The sequence below is a fragment of the Xylaria bambusicola genome (genome assembly GCF_022495145.1).
Source record: "Xylaria bambusicola strain CBS 139988 unplaced genomic scaffold F5B22scaffold_28, whole genome shotgun sequence".
NCBI lineage: Eukaryota > Fungi > Ascomycota > Sordariomycetes > Xylariales > Xylariaceae > Xylaria > Xylaria bambusicola.
In genome coordinates this window covers 87,030-102,116 of record NW_025953581.1, presented here as the reverse complement: position 1 = coordinate 102,116, position 15,087 = coordinate 87,030, and the positions used below count along the sequence as shown (strand labels likewise).

The 15,087-nt window shown below is 45.8% G+C and overlaps 4 protein-coding genes across 4 annotated transcripts; 2 read left to right on the top strand and 2 right to left on the bottom strand.

Moving 5' to 3' along the window:
- The first annotated feature begins 2,264 nt into the window (after window positions 1–2,264).
- Window positions 2,265–2,799, top strand: F5B22DRAFT_611200 (uncharacterized protein). The gene has a single exon (XM_047975263.1). It carries the CDS (start codon window positions 2,504–2,506, stop codon window positions 2,750–2,752), a length of 249 nt encoding a protein of 82 aa, XP_047829650.1. The 5' UTR covers window positions 2,265–2,503; the 3' UTR covers window positions 2,753–2,799.
- A 2,831-nt stretch (window positions 2,800–5,630) lies between these two features.
- Window positions 5,631–7,448, top strand: F5B22DRAFT_647658 (uncharacterized protein; the record flags this gene model as incomplete). The annotated part of the gene is made up of 2 exons (XM_047978907.1): window positions 5,631–6,341; window positions 6,462–7,448. 2 exons carry the CDS (start codon window positions 5,631–5,633, stop codon window positions 7,446–7,448), a joined length of 1,698 nt encoding a protein of 565 aa, XP_047829649.1.
- A 324-nt stretch (window positions 7,449–7,772) lies between these two features.
- Window positions 7,773–10,896, bottom strand: F5B22DRAFT_637124 (NAD+ synthase; the record flags this gene model as incomplete). Its single annotated transcript, XM_047977388.1, has 7 exons — window positions 7,773–7,830; window positions 7,895–7,956; window positions 8,059–8,112; window positions 8,434–9,681; window positions 9,911–10,045; window positions 10,197–10,311; window positions 10,439–10,896. The coding sequence occupies 7 exons, from the start codon at window positions 10,894–10,896 to the stop codon at window positions 7,773–7,775; spliced, it is 2,130 nt and encodes a 709-aa protein (XP_047829648.1).
- Window positions 10,897–12,297: 1,401 nt separating this feature from the next.
- On the bottom strand, window positions 12,298–14,187 carry F5B22DRAFT_611190 (carbon-nitrogen hydrolase). Its single transcript, XM_047975262.1, has 5 exons — window positions 13,366–14,187; window positions 13,266–13,294; window positions 13,024–13,201; window positions 12,600–12,897; window positions 12,298–12,542 (listed from the first exon to the last, which is right to left on the bottom strand). The coding sequence occupies exons 1-5, from the start codon at window positions 13,823–13,825 to the stop codon at window positions 12,485–12,487; spliced, it is 1,023 nt and encodes a 340-aa protein (XP_047829647.1). The 5' UTR covers window positions 13,826–14,187; the 3' UTR covers window positions 12,298–12,484.
- Window positions 14,188–15,087: the final 900 nt, after the last annotated feature.

The following is a 15,087-nucleotide window of genomic DNA, read 5'->3' as shown; positions in this document are numbered from 1 at the left end:
ACGATCGAGTCGACGATTGATCCTTTTCCGGTGAGAGTTTTGTTTTCCCGCACGCAGTATCCCAACATGTCCGGACATGGGCTTAGCTCAGCGGTTGTGTCCATTGCTTGGGCATTCGCAGCTTTATCCGCAGTCGTGATAGTCGCTCGCTTCTAGGCTCGACTTGTCGTTTTATGTAGAACGACCCTGGATGACTTCATCATTTTAATCGCATTCGTGAGTCTACGTACCAACTTGGCTTTCAACGCAGTACACAGATGGGTATCTATGGATACTGACAATCTCCTTTCCATCGTTTCATTTTTTCGCGCTTGTTAACAGTATCTTCTTGACGGTATCTGTCTCATGGGGCCTTGGATAGCACTTTGAGATTCTTAAATCGAAACCGATTCATGTCATGTATGCTATAAAATATGTATACCTGTGCGAGTTCTTTTCTATCATGTCACCAGGATTCGGCCGCATATCGTACAGCTTTCTGCTCTCATTCCCTCGACGCCGATGATAAACGCTGACAAGTTAACAAGCGATATGCTCTACTGTCAATCTTGTCCTATCTCTTTCCCCAACAAGCCTGTTTTAGAATTTGAAAATGGAATGGAAGCAAAAGGCATCACGTAGTGCTTTGATGGGCTTAGGTATCACATGCATCTGCGTGAATCACACTGTGTTACATGTGCAACCTCCGTACCAGCTGAATATGCAGTTCATCTTGCACTTCAGTCGTACGAAGGGCTATTGCAGGCAGTTCATGATCATTCAAAGACATGCAGGCAATATTGGAAAGTGAGGTTATACAGACTTCGCTTCTTGAAACAGACCTCAGAGACCTAGGCGGTCTGGGCTGACAGACTAGTTGTATATAGAGTTAAGTTAAGCCACCAACAGCCAAGAAGGAGTTGGTTGGTCAAGGACTTATGCATCCTTAGTTGATCATTGTAATCTGAATTCTCAGTTCCAAGCCCAGTATCTTCTGCCCTTGTTATACACTGTGAGTGGGTATCTGCTTACCCCCAAGGCAGGTAAAGGAGCGGCAGCCATTATTAGGAGAATCATAAACGGTGCCAGCTGAGAGGACTGAGGCTCATTGCACATGCAAACACTTCAGTATGGCGCACAAGCCTAAATACCGGCTGATCGGTCACGTTCGGTCCCATTGATACTCTGTTAATGGATAGGATAACCGATGATCACCTTCCTCTGACGAAGGACGAGAAAAACTACACACTATAACAGTGTGGCAAGAAGATCATTCAATGGCCACCGGGGTAACAGGAGCCTCGCGCATACCTTAGGAAGTCAGTGGATGATGGTGTGGGCACCTATTTTGGACTTTAAAGCTGGCAATTTGACACCAATTTATCTTAAACCACTCACAACATTGCCCTTTGATTATGGAAAGGTCGTCGAAACAGATTATAGCGCTGTGTACAAAGGTACGCTGTGGTAGTCACATCATAAGAGGCTCAACAACAATGTGAGCTCAAGTAGTGCTCTCTATTCTCACGCCAAGTTAACACGGAATGACACGGAAGGAACTTAGTCTGATGAAGTCTGTATTACCATCAAGCAATTTAAGAACGGGCCAAATGGTGATGTCTTGAACGTTCAAAAACCACGCCGTTAGACGCTCGAGGTCTAACGGTTGTTTTATAGCCTCACCTACGTTCAATATGATGAAAGCTATTATTATCATTTGGAACTTGAAACTCTAGAACAGATCTAGGTGATTGAAGATGAACTGATCAATAAGACCCTAGCTTGCTGCGAACAAGCTTGTTGTATCTTGTTCTCATAGGCGAGCGGCAGTGACCTCTGGAATTTTGGGGATGCCAATGGTTCACAAGAGCTTAGAAGTACTCCCGATGTCTTCCCAGGGGCTCCTGGACAGATTACCGGCCTCACACATACCCTAGCTTTGATCCATTATGTTGACACCCAACAGGGGATTTGAAGCCATCCGATATTCTTCAATTTATTGATGTCCCTACCAAACTAGGCACATTGAAGATTGCGAACTTTGGTCTCTTTAGGGTACATAAGATAGAAATCAGTCCTCGCAATAGCCTACCCTCACCGAAGCCTCGACTTTTGTTATGAAGCCCCTGAGGCGCACGACTATCTCAAAAACCGAGAGAGCCAATCGTGAAAATACAACTGTCGGTCTAGTAAGTAATGCTCTACATCACCATCCCCTATTGTAGCTGGAGCTAGAAAGTAGGACTTTCTAGTGATGAAACTACGTCCTAAGCAGTCTGCATAAGCCTGAAACCACCACAGTTTTGGTCGCTACTAACCACGAATTCGGTAGTGAGCTGCATCATGCTGGAGTTTGTCATATGGCTCTTGTACGACTGCGCGGCTGTTTCAAGCTGCTATGATAAGCGCGATCCCCCGGATCGTTCATATTACCGGCTAATTCCAGGGTCCAACCCAGAAAAACAACCCATACTTAGAGGATGCGATAGAGCTGCATCCCGTGGTGGATAAGGCAATCAGAGAGATGAAACACCACATCTGGTTCGAGAATACAGCCATGGAGGCCATTGCCAATCTCGTCAAATCCGATCTGCTCAATATTAAGGCAGAGAAACGCCAGGGAACGGATGACACCTATAAGACATTAAAGACGATACTGGCCAGAGCACAAAAGGACACTTCCGCCTTCAGCAAAGAAGTCGATCCGACGGTGCTGGTGCCCCCGATTTTCAGCTCGCAAACCTCGCCTCAAGCAACTCACGAGCAACATTAAACTTTGACACTAGAGCGGAATTATATTATGGCTCAGCGTCTAATGTGTAGACTCTGAGGATAGTTCATTAACAGTCTTAGACTTTACTCAAGGAGATCGAGCTCTCGCTACTGTGAGACTTATTGATGATCCACGCATGCTAGAGGTGGCAACTAAGTTGTGTACAACAAGCACACTCAAATCAGCTCTGTGGATCGACGAGATCTCAATAGACCAAGTGGACCTAGAAAGCCATGATGTTACACACGCTGAAGGCACTGACCACCTTCGTATGCGCTTATATATAGTACTCCGTCTGCCCGCTTAGGTAAGACATTAAGACGGCCCGGCCCCGCTGGTTTCAAAATGAGGATATTTAGCACTTGCTTATGAGAGACATTCTCACCGATTTTGGGGGATAGGACCTAATAGATTACTACAAATAGCTTTGATGATAGCCCTATCACTAGTCCTTGCTAAAGATATGCCCATGATAGAGATGTCTCTACACTATTTGTATCTTGAAAAAAGATCATTGTTACAGAGCGGGTTGATACAGGGAAAAAAGGTGGTGATCATGTCAGCAGTGTTATAGGTGTTAGATTTCTGTTTTAGTTATATTATTGCGTATCAAAAGCCACACTGGCATAACCACAAGCTTGCACTGCCACGTGAGCCTACACACGGCATAGAGGGGGTCATACCAATATCTCATACCGGTACCTAGTATGCTGCCTCTTATGCTCAAATACACATATGTGGCCAGATCAGAAAAACTAACAGCGGCCTCAGAAAGAAAGCGTGATGCGCTTAGGAAAATTACCATGATATTCACCGTCAATTGACTGGTTCGCTTATGCCGACTATACCTGCACGTTGTTCTTGGCAATGCCAATCAAAAGTTCCTTGGCTGATAAGCGGTCGCGCCGTGAAATCAGCCGGAAGACGATTTTAGCCCTAGCGAGTATCCTCATAAGCATGTCAAATACGACAATACGGATAAGCTGATGGTCGACACCCCTATTATCCAGATACAACCCGTGCAGTTTTGCCTTGGTAACACTTCCTTCTCCCTAATCTTACATGGCATATAAGTTCTTAATGCTACCCTCAGTGCCAACGGCATACGCGCTGCTACAACGCAAGCATCACGCACGACTATAATTTTGCCCATCTTTTTAAATTGGTTAGCTTCCTGGGGACCATACTATACTTACACTACGCTCCGCGCGAAACCCCTACTCCGCAGAGAAAGTAAATAGATTCAAACCTGGCTCGTCACTAACTTCGCTCGCGAGGCTACTATTAGATTTTAACGTTCGATTTAGTGTTATCGTTTATCGATAGACCTTATCGTGTGATGGTGGAAGCATTAGAAAGGAAGAAAAAGCACGGGTGCTAGGTCTCAGGTTGAACAGGGGCGGGGGTTAACCATCAGCTTGGAGTCTGGGCCTCCGCCACGCAATTTCCTTCCGTAGGGCTGGCCCTTCTCCCTGGTACGATGGCCAGAAGGTTCTTATTACTGGTAGCTATTCTGTGCGTGATTCCTAGCTTCCTCGTATCGTATTGTGTACCTAATCGACCGTTGTCAACAAAATGACCCCATCACCTTGATGCCTCCTGAGTAAGTATGCTGAGGGCAGCAAGGTCGACGAAAAAGCCTTGGCGTTGGTTGCCTACACCACGTCAGACACTCATCTCCACTTTTACGATATGGAACTCTGACATGTTGTCTTTCCAAAGGAGATACGGTACGGAGTACGTAGTACACGATACGTTGTCTCGCCCCCAAATATACCGTACGTCGGTAGGATGATGATGATCTCAATGAATTCTTTCATAGCAGCCTTGCGATTAACATTACTTTTGCTATGCTAGAGAATAGTGTCGCGCTACGCATTATCGTCCTACCGACCGGGAGATCCTTCAGGAATATTGCTAACCGGGAAGCGTTAGGATAGGCTATGTTTAAGGACAGGCTGAAATTGTCTCACCTTTTCTTTGAAGCATCGGGTCTCACTATCGAAGCACCACCCTATACCCAACATAGCAATGTTCGCATCTTCGCATAGGTTCGTACGTACTATGTACCGATACCCCTGTATATTATCCCAGTTGCAAGTAACCTAGCCCTATCAGACCCTTTGATGACTTCAGAGTTATCCAGACCCTTGCATTTCTGGTATGAGCTAACCAGTATAGAAAAAAAAAAACACGTGCATTCTAGGTAATTTCAAGACTGCAATTATACTATCCCTTGATCTGTTAGCAACGGCCACATGGAAGATACATAGTAGATGTGGTTAAGATTGGGCCCCAATGGTCACGCAGGCATCGTGAGCACTAGGGGTAACGCTATGAACCGCTATTGTATATAAATAAAGCGCACGCTGATTGATCGGCGTACGCCTTTAGCCTTTACTTACTATAAGATCTACGAGAGACCCCCAAGTGATAGCCCTGTTTAAGTAAGTAGGGTCAACCAGCCAATTTGACGTATTTGGGAGACGGGGGGGAAATCGCATAGCCGTTAAGCCTGACTATCCTGGGTATCTGTGCAACTAACTCGTATCCACTTGGCGTGTGCAACTATCCTGTTAGGTATGGGAAACCAGGGGGGCCTGGACGTCTTCGGCGACACTTGCCTGACTGGGGCTAGGGTCATGCTTCCATAGTGAGACGTGATGCTTCAAAATGCGACCCGAGCTGAAAACAAGCTTATGGAGTATACCGGCCAAGCCATTCTTTTCTTTTAACTCTTTGGGAACCGCCTGTGGCAGTAGAAACTTCTTCTCTTTGGGTTCATTTCTGGTTCCTTCCCCCCCTTTACGGCCTTTTAGTCTTTCGTTAATTTGTCTGGTTGTTGTTTTTGTTTTTCACTCGGTGAACGACCCTCGCTATGAATAGTATAAGACGGTGGGTGAAGGGCTTCACTGGCAGTCAGGACCGTCAGTATGAGGAGTCCCTGCCCCTCACTTCGAACAACCCCAATTCCATAGGTGACGATGACTGGATGCCACCCCGTTCCCGTTCAAGCCCGACGATACGATGGCTTATCTTCCTCCTTCCCTTCTGTATCGCCCGACCGCTGGGCCTTACTGAGCGGAAACTACCGAAGACCATGTCGACAACCTATCTGAACGGCATAAGAGGCCTGGCCTGTTGGATAGTGTTCAACGAGCATATGGTCATGGACAAATACCGCGAAATTGTATTCAAGCCATACGGAGCAGTCAAAGACGGGCAGAAGTTTGAACACTTCATCCAGCTACCTCTTGTACGTGCCTTGATAGCAGGGAAAGGCATGGTATGCGTGTTCTTTGTGCTGTCAGGATTCGTACTGTCATACTCGTCCCTACGCAAAATAAACGACGCCGCCAAGCCGAATAAGCAGGAGAAAACTAGCCGTGACGACCTATTGACAAGCGTCTCGTCGATGACATTACGTCGTGCTATTCGTTTATTCGGACCTCTGTTGGCGCTCGCTTTCATAACTGCACTAGTCACTTACTATGTGCCCTGGGGTGATATGGACCGCAAAGCCCCTAATATTTTCGCTCATGTGTGGACATTCTGGCTCTCCGCCGTTACCGTCATGGACCCATACCACGTATGTAACCTCCTGCCCAGTTCCCTCCACATCTTATCATGAAGATTGCCTGTGTGTTGTCCCGCAGGCATGCGGGAGGAGGCCACGAGAAGAAGAATTTACTGACCCCTGTCATCACAGTGGCCGAGACTTAAGCCTTTGCCGCGACATTACGGGCAGGCATGGACTCTAGGTGTAGAGTATCGACTGTCATTGGTTATGTTCTTGATGATAGCCACGACCGCAACGCTAACCACCGTCGCTCGGAAGAGCGTCATTATCTTCGTCGCAGCCTGGTCAGTCTACTGCGCTCGCCGTTGGGATGTCGCATGTGCCATGGGTGGCATGCTGCTCGCCGAGTTGCGATTCGCACCATTGTCGGACGACATATCCCGCCTCTTCAATCGACCTATACGTATCACAAGCAAATGGTTGACCACCATCCCGGCCGTGTTCTTCGTACTTCTCGGCACCTTATTGTGCAGCTGGCCCGAAACTATGCCGTCTGGCGCAGACCCTTACCGTTCTATTTGGGAATTGACGCCCTTAGCCTGGCGTCCTGATTCCGGTCACGGCGCGCCAGAGCCGGTAGGAGGTTGGCTATGGTGGTGGGGCACTATCGGCGCTTTTCTGATGCTCTGGGGCCTTGAGCAGCTACCGGTGTTGCAAAAGGTTCTATCCGTCAGCTTTCTCAAGTACCTCGGCGAGATCAGCTACGCCTATTACCTGCTGCAGGGTTTAGGTCACACTCATGTCGGCAACCCTCTTTACGCGGTTTTGCAGGATAAATATGGCTGGTCCAAAAACTCGGCGTTTGCTGCCGGGTATATCGTTGGCAATATTTTCAACATAATAGCGTCGGACTACTTTTGGCGCGTTATTGATGAGTCGTGCATCCGCCTGGCACGTTTTGTTGTTGTGGAGTTGCTGGGTGTTGGGAAGCAACCCGGTAATCGCAGTCCAGGTTCAGCCGTTGGCTATACACCGGTGCCGACAGCAGCGCCAACATCTAATGAGGGTCGTTCTGAATCAGACAACTTTGCTATAGATGACGACGATGTTGCTCTCAAAGAAGGTTTTGATGATGGGAATGACGCCGATCGGGTTAGGCGCCGAAGAGCTTCGTAATGGCATCACGATTTGACGCTCTATCTTATGAGTCTTGTCAACCCCTAATTTTTCCCGGCATTTACATCTCATTTAGCGGTCTGTCTTAGAATCATCATGTATACAATTCAACCAACATAGTGTGAAAATAATCACACAACCACTTAGCCATGTCCATTTTCCCTGAAAGTTCATATCAATGTGAGATGAAGTGTCTGATGGACGTAGATTCCATCTCGCCTCCCAGTTACTGTTTATCGGATCGCGTCTATACAGCAATAAACACGTGAATCTGGCCTTTATCTACAGATGAGAACCACTCTAATTCCAACTTACCCGTCCTATCTAGTCTAAGCTTTCTAAGTGCTCAGCATGCTTCTTTATTTTATCGAACTGGTAGGGCCTGCCCGCATGGAAGTATGTTAGTCGAGAACTTGCTAAACCTAAGGAGGGTATTAAGCACGCACCAATTTACGACGTATAGGAACGGACGGAGATCATGGCGGTTGTCATCCGGATTATATGCCGACTGGGTGCACAAAACATGTTAGTTGAAATCTTTTAGCTCTGGATCATGGGGATTGCTAGATTATAGTCACAAGGTGACCAATGATAGGAGGGCGAGACAGACCATGTGAACAGATGGAGTAATAATAGTAGCTTTACTGTTTCCTGGTGTTAGTAGCTATTCTGTGAAGTAAAATGGGGCGGGTTTGGGGAGATTTGTGAGGAGTTCTGTATAGTCCTGACTGCTTGTCGCTTTCACAGGCAGCTATGTCCTCCTAGCGTAGGAAGCATATGAGTTCAGGGGCAGCATACTGTCGGTTGATACTAATGAAATATGTCAGCCTCATCATTTCGTCTTTTCTAGACTGACGCCAGTCAAGTGTGCGTGTTTCTAGGTCAAAAATTTACATACTATAACAACAGTTAGCTCTGATGAATCAAATATTATTCTACCGATACCGGGCCTCATAGCCGCCGGAAATTAGGGTTTGATACATACCGCATAGTTTCTGAAGAAGCGCATGCATTTCTCTGCGATTTGCCCCGGCGTTAGGTTGCGCTCCTTCCAGAGGCCGAGTAAACGAAGGTAACAAGACCAAGGGCCTAGTTTCTCAATGCTGCGCAACTCTCCAAAGACGGAAAGTTCCTTATACGTAAGTCCCATCTCGGTCTCAGACTCGTCGTCTTGTACACCGGCAGACAATGGAAGTAGCTCGGCGCTTGGGGTCGCGTTTATAAATTCGTCCATTATTGGGAGATTCCAGGCTTCCATCGCCCATCGCTGGAAACGTTTCGCATCTTCTTTTGATATCGAACCTAGGGGGGCCAGGTCTCCGGATGAAGCGTCGTATTTCGTGTAGTAACCTCGCAGATTCTCATCCACATTACCACTGGTGAGCACAAGGAGAGCTGATCCAGCCCTTGGTGACTTTGATGCTGTGGTGGCAAGCTGAGCTAACATGTATTGTGTAGTTAGACGCGAACGCGCCTGGATGTTCTGGAGTGCGAGATTCTCAGAACGTGTGCCACCCTCAATCGAATACTTCGGCGTAAAGTCGAGGGCCTTGTCGATGATGGCCATGCTAGCCTCAACTGCTTGGTCTATGGAGACGGTTAAGTGCTTCGCTCCCAGCTTTTCGGCCAGTCTTTCCGCCCGGGATCTGGTCTCATCGGATGAATTGACTGTGGATGTGTAGCATGTTGTCAGCAAGATGCTAACGATCTGCTCCGGTGATTCTGGAACAAGAGTCTCCATGCCAGTCACCCGTCTTAAATCAGCTAACGTCGTTTCTGAACCGGCCGCAATAGAAGCGAGGACGACTTTGGCCATGCCGTAGACGAACAATGCTACGGTGGAGCTGTCTAATCCACCAGATAGACTTAGAAAGAAGCCCGGAGACGATGTTCGGACAAGGTATTGCCAAAGATACACAGAAGTGCTCATCCATATCTCAGACATCGGATCGAGGACACGAAGCTGAATTTCCGTGGAGAACTGAAGACTCTTGGATCGAAAAATGTCATCGACGGAGCGCGATAAACGGATATCCCATTCTACCCTGATATAATCCGCTTGCTGTGCAGCCTGGACGTTTCGAGAGATGCCAGAGCGATAACTGCGTATTTCTTCAAGGTCGATTGTCGCTATTATAACTTCAACGGGCTCAAGTGAAAATTGGTGCCCCTGTTCTAGGGGCTTGCCATTCAACAAGATCATTGACGAGCCGTCAAACATCATTCGTGCTTCCTACATTTGGCTCGGATTAGCTTGTACCCTGATCACCAGCAGGTGTTCTTAATCGTCATGTTTCTTGGCGAGGTTGTTCTGTCAAGAAAGAACATCGATCTTGGCAATTCACTTTCTCCATGAACATTGTCCCAAGCGGATGCATCCAGAACCAAACGCTCCGAAACCCAATAAGATATCAAGCAATATGGAGTGAATGGTATTGCGATTCATGTAAGTAGAGACTTACCCCATCAACGCCTGTCGCATTGGCGTAGACATAGCATCCGCCTGCCTTTCTCGTCGAGTTCGCAATCAGGTCGAGCCTCGTCTTGAGCTTCCGAAGCTCAGCATGTGACGCCGAGGAATTGAGAATAATTTCGCACTGTTTGTGAGTCAGCTTGCATTATTCGACAGGTGGGCCTTTCTTGAAGGCCTAAGAGAAAGTTCAATAGAACCAAACGACGCAGGATTCAGTTGAGCCATCAAATGCTCTTGAGTGAACCAAGTTCGTATTCGTTTTCATGGAAACTCACCCCGTTCAATGACATGTGTGTGGAAGGATTAAGAGGTGTGAATAGCTCTTCACAAGTTTCACAGCCGATGGCCGTGTCGCGTGTGGACAGGAGCGCATCACCGATGAGAACCGTGCTTTCTCAATCATTAGCATCAGAATTCTCCCACCACATAGGATCAATGAGGCGGATGATAAAATACAGCTCCAACAGAGGGTTTCTGCTCATGAAGAATTGTGAGGCAGAGAACCGGGATAGCATACCGTTGTCCTGTAACTCGCTCAATTACCTCTTCTAAGTAATAGGTCTCGGTCTGTAAGGGCTTCGCCCAAGCGGTGAAGTGTCTCGCCTCTCTGTATAGGCCGTTCATGGCAAGTGACATCTTGGGACGAATGAAAAGCACGCGCTTGTAGGTGCATAGAACGCGACAGTTGTATCTGACGCTCCTGTGCCGACAACCCATGCCAAGGTCGACGAGCATTCCCTCGCATACAGGATCGCTGATGATCTCGGCCAAGACCTCCCACGAGTGCGCGAAGGTGTCGCCCTCCAGATGGTGATCCAGGCAGCCATAGCCGGGAATCTCCAGCTCGGGCCCCGTGCGCACCGTGGCGCCTTTCTCTTTGGCGACCCGGATGGATTCAAGAATCCTGTCTCGGTTGCCCTTGAAATCAAGGGGCACACTTGGCAGCGTGGCTGCAGCTACCGTGATGAACGACATTGGTGGGGTGTAATGCGGGGGAGCCAATAACGGCGATGGGAAACGGTGATGCGCGTGCCCCAACGTATCTCATAAAGCAGCAGTTAAGATGCAGATATCCAAGAGAGGATAAAATGGAAATCTAGGAGGCGTGTGAGAGCTTTCTCGTGAACAGTGATTCAATTGAGTCATTGAAGAGACCTCATGCCCGAGATCGACGTTAGAGTTATGTAGTTCTGGCGTTTGCCGCGGTAGCCTAATTAGGTTTAGCGGCACTTACCTACTCTAGGTAGTCTATCGCGGGGGTTCGGAATCTGTACTTGATTAAGTATGTCGCTATCCACAACCGAGTCTGCTTCCAGACTGGATTACCTATTCTATGTAGACAGTCAATCTCAAGCAAGCTACACTATAAAAAAATACAACTGTGGTATGAAAGTCCATCATTCGTGAAAACAAACTTACGATGGAACACAGGCTGTGGTTGCGGCATAGACCTCAGTCTAGGTACCTAATTGAGGTACCTAGCTGAACAGGTCACCTACCAGCACCGCTTTTTCAACGGTTTAAAAAGGATGTAGAGAGTTTATGGAACTTTGTCAGTCATTACATTGTGTCGAATCGATTTCGAGGCTATCTGCTATCAGGTCGACATTGAGACCTGAAGAGCCTGGTATAATAAATTCTGTGTCAACAAACGTCCGAGGTTCGGGGTTGAGGTTAGGTCTAAGCCCACTAACTCCAGGCGGGTACAGTACCTAGCTATAGGACCTAATTTATGGCTATCACAGGTGCACAGTAGTGCTGTGTAGCACTAAGTCTAGCGCATCCAGCCCTGTAAGGTCAGTATCCCCCGCCCTCTGCCCCTGAGGTCATTTCTGCCCCTCATCAACGCTGCCGAATCACATAGATCTGAGGCTTTGAAAACTCGATATTTTCAAAGTTGTTGCAACAAGTTCATTGTCTAGAAGCATACTGATTGAAGAACATGGCGATAATAGGAGCTCCATTACAGAACCTACCCGTAACTAGTCACCTAGAATTCAGGGAACATAGGAACCCCTGACCTAACCCTGCTTTACCCCTCCGCCACATTCCCTCTTGCTGGAGGCGTGCTTGTGTACTTACACCCCTGGGCTTTGACTACATGTCAATGCTAGTTTTCTGTATATAGCTAACGCCGAAGATGCGTCCTAGGTGTAAAGTCGTGCTCGGCATTACTTGTAGTTATTTGTAGCGTAAACTGAACAAGGGATATGCTATTATGTGTGCGAAGCGTCGGCCACGGGCCTTCTAGGCGTGATCGGGCAAACTCAAACTACGTGTTTACTCTGAATATTTTAGTGATAACAGGAGGAAGTAAACCGTTCGTTCAAAAGGCGTTGATAAGGATTACTCAAGCACGGATTTCTGAGTTTAAAATTCTACGTGCGATCAGAAAATAAGGCTCAATACAGTACTACGTGGTAGCTTGAGCGTCAGTATAATATCGACTAACAATGTTGAAGAATTCAATATTGTATCATTCACCGACGCCCCCTCACTATAAATTAACACGAGGAGGTAACTATGACAACTAGTGTCTAATAACTAATAACGCATCATACCACTACATAAATGGGGGAGAGATATCAAGACCTGCAACAGTCAACTTAAACGCATCATTCCTGTTCACCATATTAGTAAACTCATCCCAGGAGCCCGGAGAAATAACGCGGTCTTACCTTGAGTAGCTCCCAGCGACATCGAGATCTAATCTGCCTCGCAAGCAATCATCAAAGTCGACCCCCACAGTCAGCATGCCATCTTCATTCTCCCACAAGGGCCCCTGAAGAATCTGGCCTTGCGGAGACACGATACAAGAACCACCTCTACACACAAACTCTTCGCTGTCGGACTTCTCCCCGTAGACCCATGCCGGTTGATCCTTTTTCTTGACGCATTGATTCGCGCTCAAGACAAAACATCGCCCCTCGCAGCCTATTGTTTGCATGAGCGGTGCCCAAGTATCCCGCGCATCAGCTATTACACACGCTGCAGTCAGTAATTGCCAGATCGGGAGTGACTCAGCTCACGATTCGGGGGCATACATGAGCAATAGGCTCGAAAACTGCCCGAGGGTGAAATAAACGACTCCGCGGAACTAACCTGTAGGCGCTAGATAGAGGTTGACGTTCTGACTGTAGAGTGAATGCCTCAAGAGCGGCATGTAGTTCTCCCAGCAGATCGCCGCTGCGAGCGTAAGATTGACCCCTTTAATCTTGGTTGTCACGGCACGGAGTGTAGATGGCTGTCCCTGGCCCCAGATCAAGCGCTCACTCCCTGTCTAGGCGAGAAAATCAGCTAATTAAGTTCGTTACGTAGAGACTATCTCGGGATATAACACTTACTGGCATTACCTTTCTTCTTTTCCCAATGACTAGCATATATATCAGCTTTACTCCTCGTTCCTGCAAATCATATGCGTATGAATACTTGTATGGTACTCACCTCCGAGCTTAGGACAGACGTAAACGACGGCGCAGTATAGAGTCCCTCCAGCCTTCTCGACCAACCCCGTAACGATGAAGATGCCTGTTTCCTCCGCGACTTTTTCGAGCTGCTCCCGTGTACCATCGCCCCTCAAGCGGTCTGATTGACCTGGCAGTTCACGATTCACCCACTGGTCGCCCCCACCCTCGGGCGTATCCCCTAGATCCACGGCATCTTTAAAGTAGTTCAGAAACTGCTCCCTGCCCTCGGGCGCGCGTCCTCCGACGGCAGCACCGAAGTTCGCGCCTCTGGGATACCCGCCGAGGTAAGCCTCAGGGAAGAGGATTAGATCTGGAGAGGGGTCTTGTTTGGAGGCTTCATGGCATTGCTGGGCTAAAGCATTCACGGTTTCTTGAGTGGTGGGGAGGGTGTGCTTCTGGCAGACTGCAAGATAAATGGTTCCCGGTTTAGAAGCCATCCTGGGCGTTCACAAAACGCGAGAGACAATTCTTTTTAGTGACGCACGTTGGAGGTAGGTTGGGAAGGGCTCTTTTACCATTAAATACCTAAAACTCCATGCGTGTAGGCGGAAGTTCCCGGTCGCTGATGAACCCCCGTCAAGCGTCGGTACACCCCGCACGAACCCATCAATTCTACAAGAGCCATGCACCTACGTAGTTCAATCCACTCTATAATGAGTAGCGATATTCAGCGCCTCTGATATCAATATCAGAAGCTTTTGTACTGCAAGTCACGACAGCGTGCATTAAGTCACTTCAAGTACCGGTAAAGCCGAAGCCGGAGCGTGTGAGCGGAAGTACTCATAGTACCGACGGAGACCGCAGTTCAAGCAGAGTCTATAGATAAACTGAGGGTTACCCCCCCTTGTTGACCTGATAGTGGCCAAAGCTTTTACAGGTAGAATTTTTCTTACAGTACATCTAATCTTCCTTATTTAACGTAATCTTAAAATCGTACCATATATATAACATACATATAATATAATTTAATTATTAAAAATAATTAAGAAATAAATTGGAAATAGTTAAAAAATAATTGAAAAATAATTATTATAATAATATTTATTAATTTAAAAATGATTTAAAAATAGTTAAAAAACTTTTAAAAGATAAATTAAAAATATTTTAAAAATAAATAGGAAATAATTAAAAAATAATTAAAAAATATAGCTTAAATATTTTAAAAATTTTTTAAAAATGTTTTATATTTTTTTTATAAAAGGTATATATATATATAAAAGCTATATTATATTATTTATTATATATTATTTATATTAATTATATTCCTTTTTTTTTAACTTTAAACTTTCTTTTTTTTATAATATAATTAACTTTATTTATTTTATAATTATAATTATAACTATTATTAATACTTTTATAATTATAGTTAAAATTATTATTAATATTTATATAAATAAGTATTATTATACCTTTTAATTATTAAAATATATTAATATATTATTAATATAAATATAATGATAAATATAAGCTTTATTAATATTTTTTATTAACGTTTAATATTAATAATATAAGCTTTGCTTTAAAAATAATTAAAAAATAATTTAAAAATAATTATATTAACTTTTAAAATAGTAAGGAAGAATTATACTTTTTATTAATAAGGTTTTTTATTACTTTTTAAATAATAATAAATAAACCCTTTATATAAATATTTATATTATTTTAAAAACATTTTTATATTATTATTAATTATATATAA

Coding starts and splice junctions, on each gene's coding strand:
- F5B22DRAFT_611200 (XM_047975263.1), top strand. CDS start 2,504: ATGAAACACCACATCTGGTTCGAGAATACAGCCATGGAGGCCATTGCC.
- F5B22DRAFT_611190 (XM_047975262.1), bottom strand. CDS start 13,825: ATGGCTTCTAAACCGGGAACCATTTATCTTGCAGTCTGCCAGAAGCAC. Junction 12,898..13,023: donor CCTCTATCTAGCGCCTACAG/GTTAGTTCCGCG, acceptor CGTGTGTAATAG/CTGATGCGCGGGATACTTGG. Junction 12,543..12,599: donor GTCGCTGGGAGCTACTCAAG/GTAAGACCGCGT, acceptor TATGGTGAACAG/GAATGATGCGTTTAAGTTGA.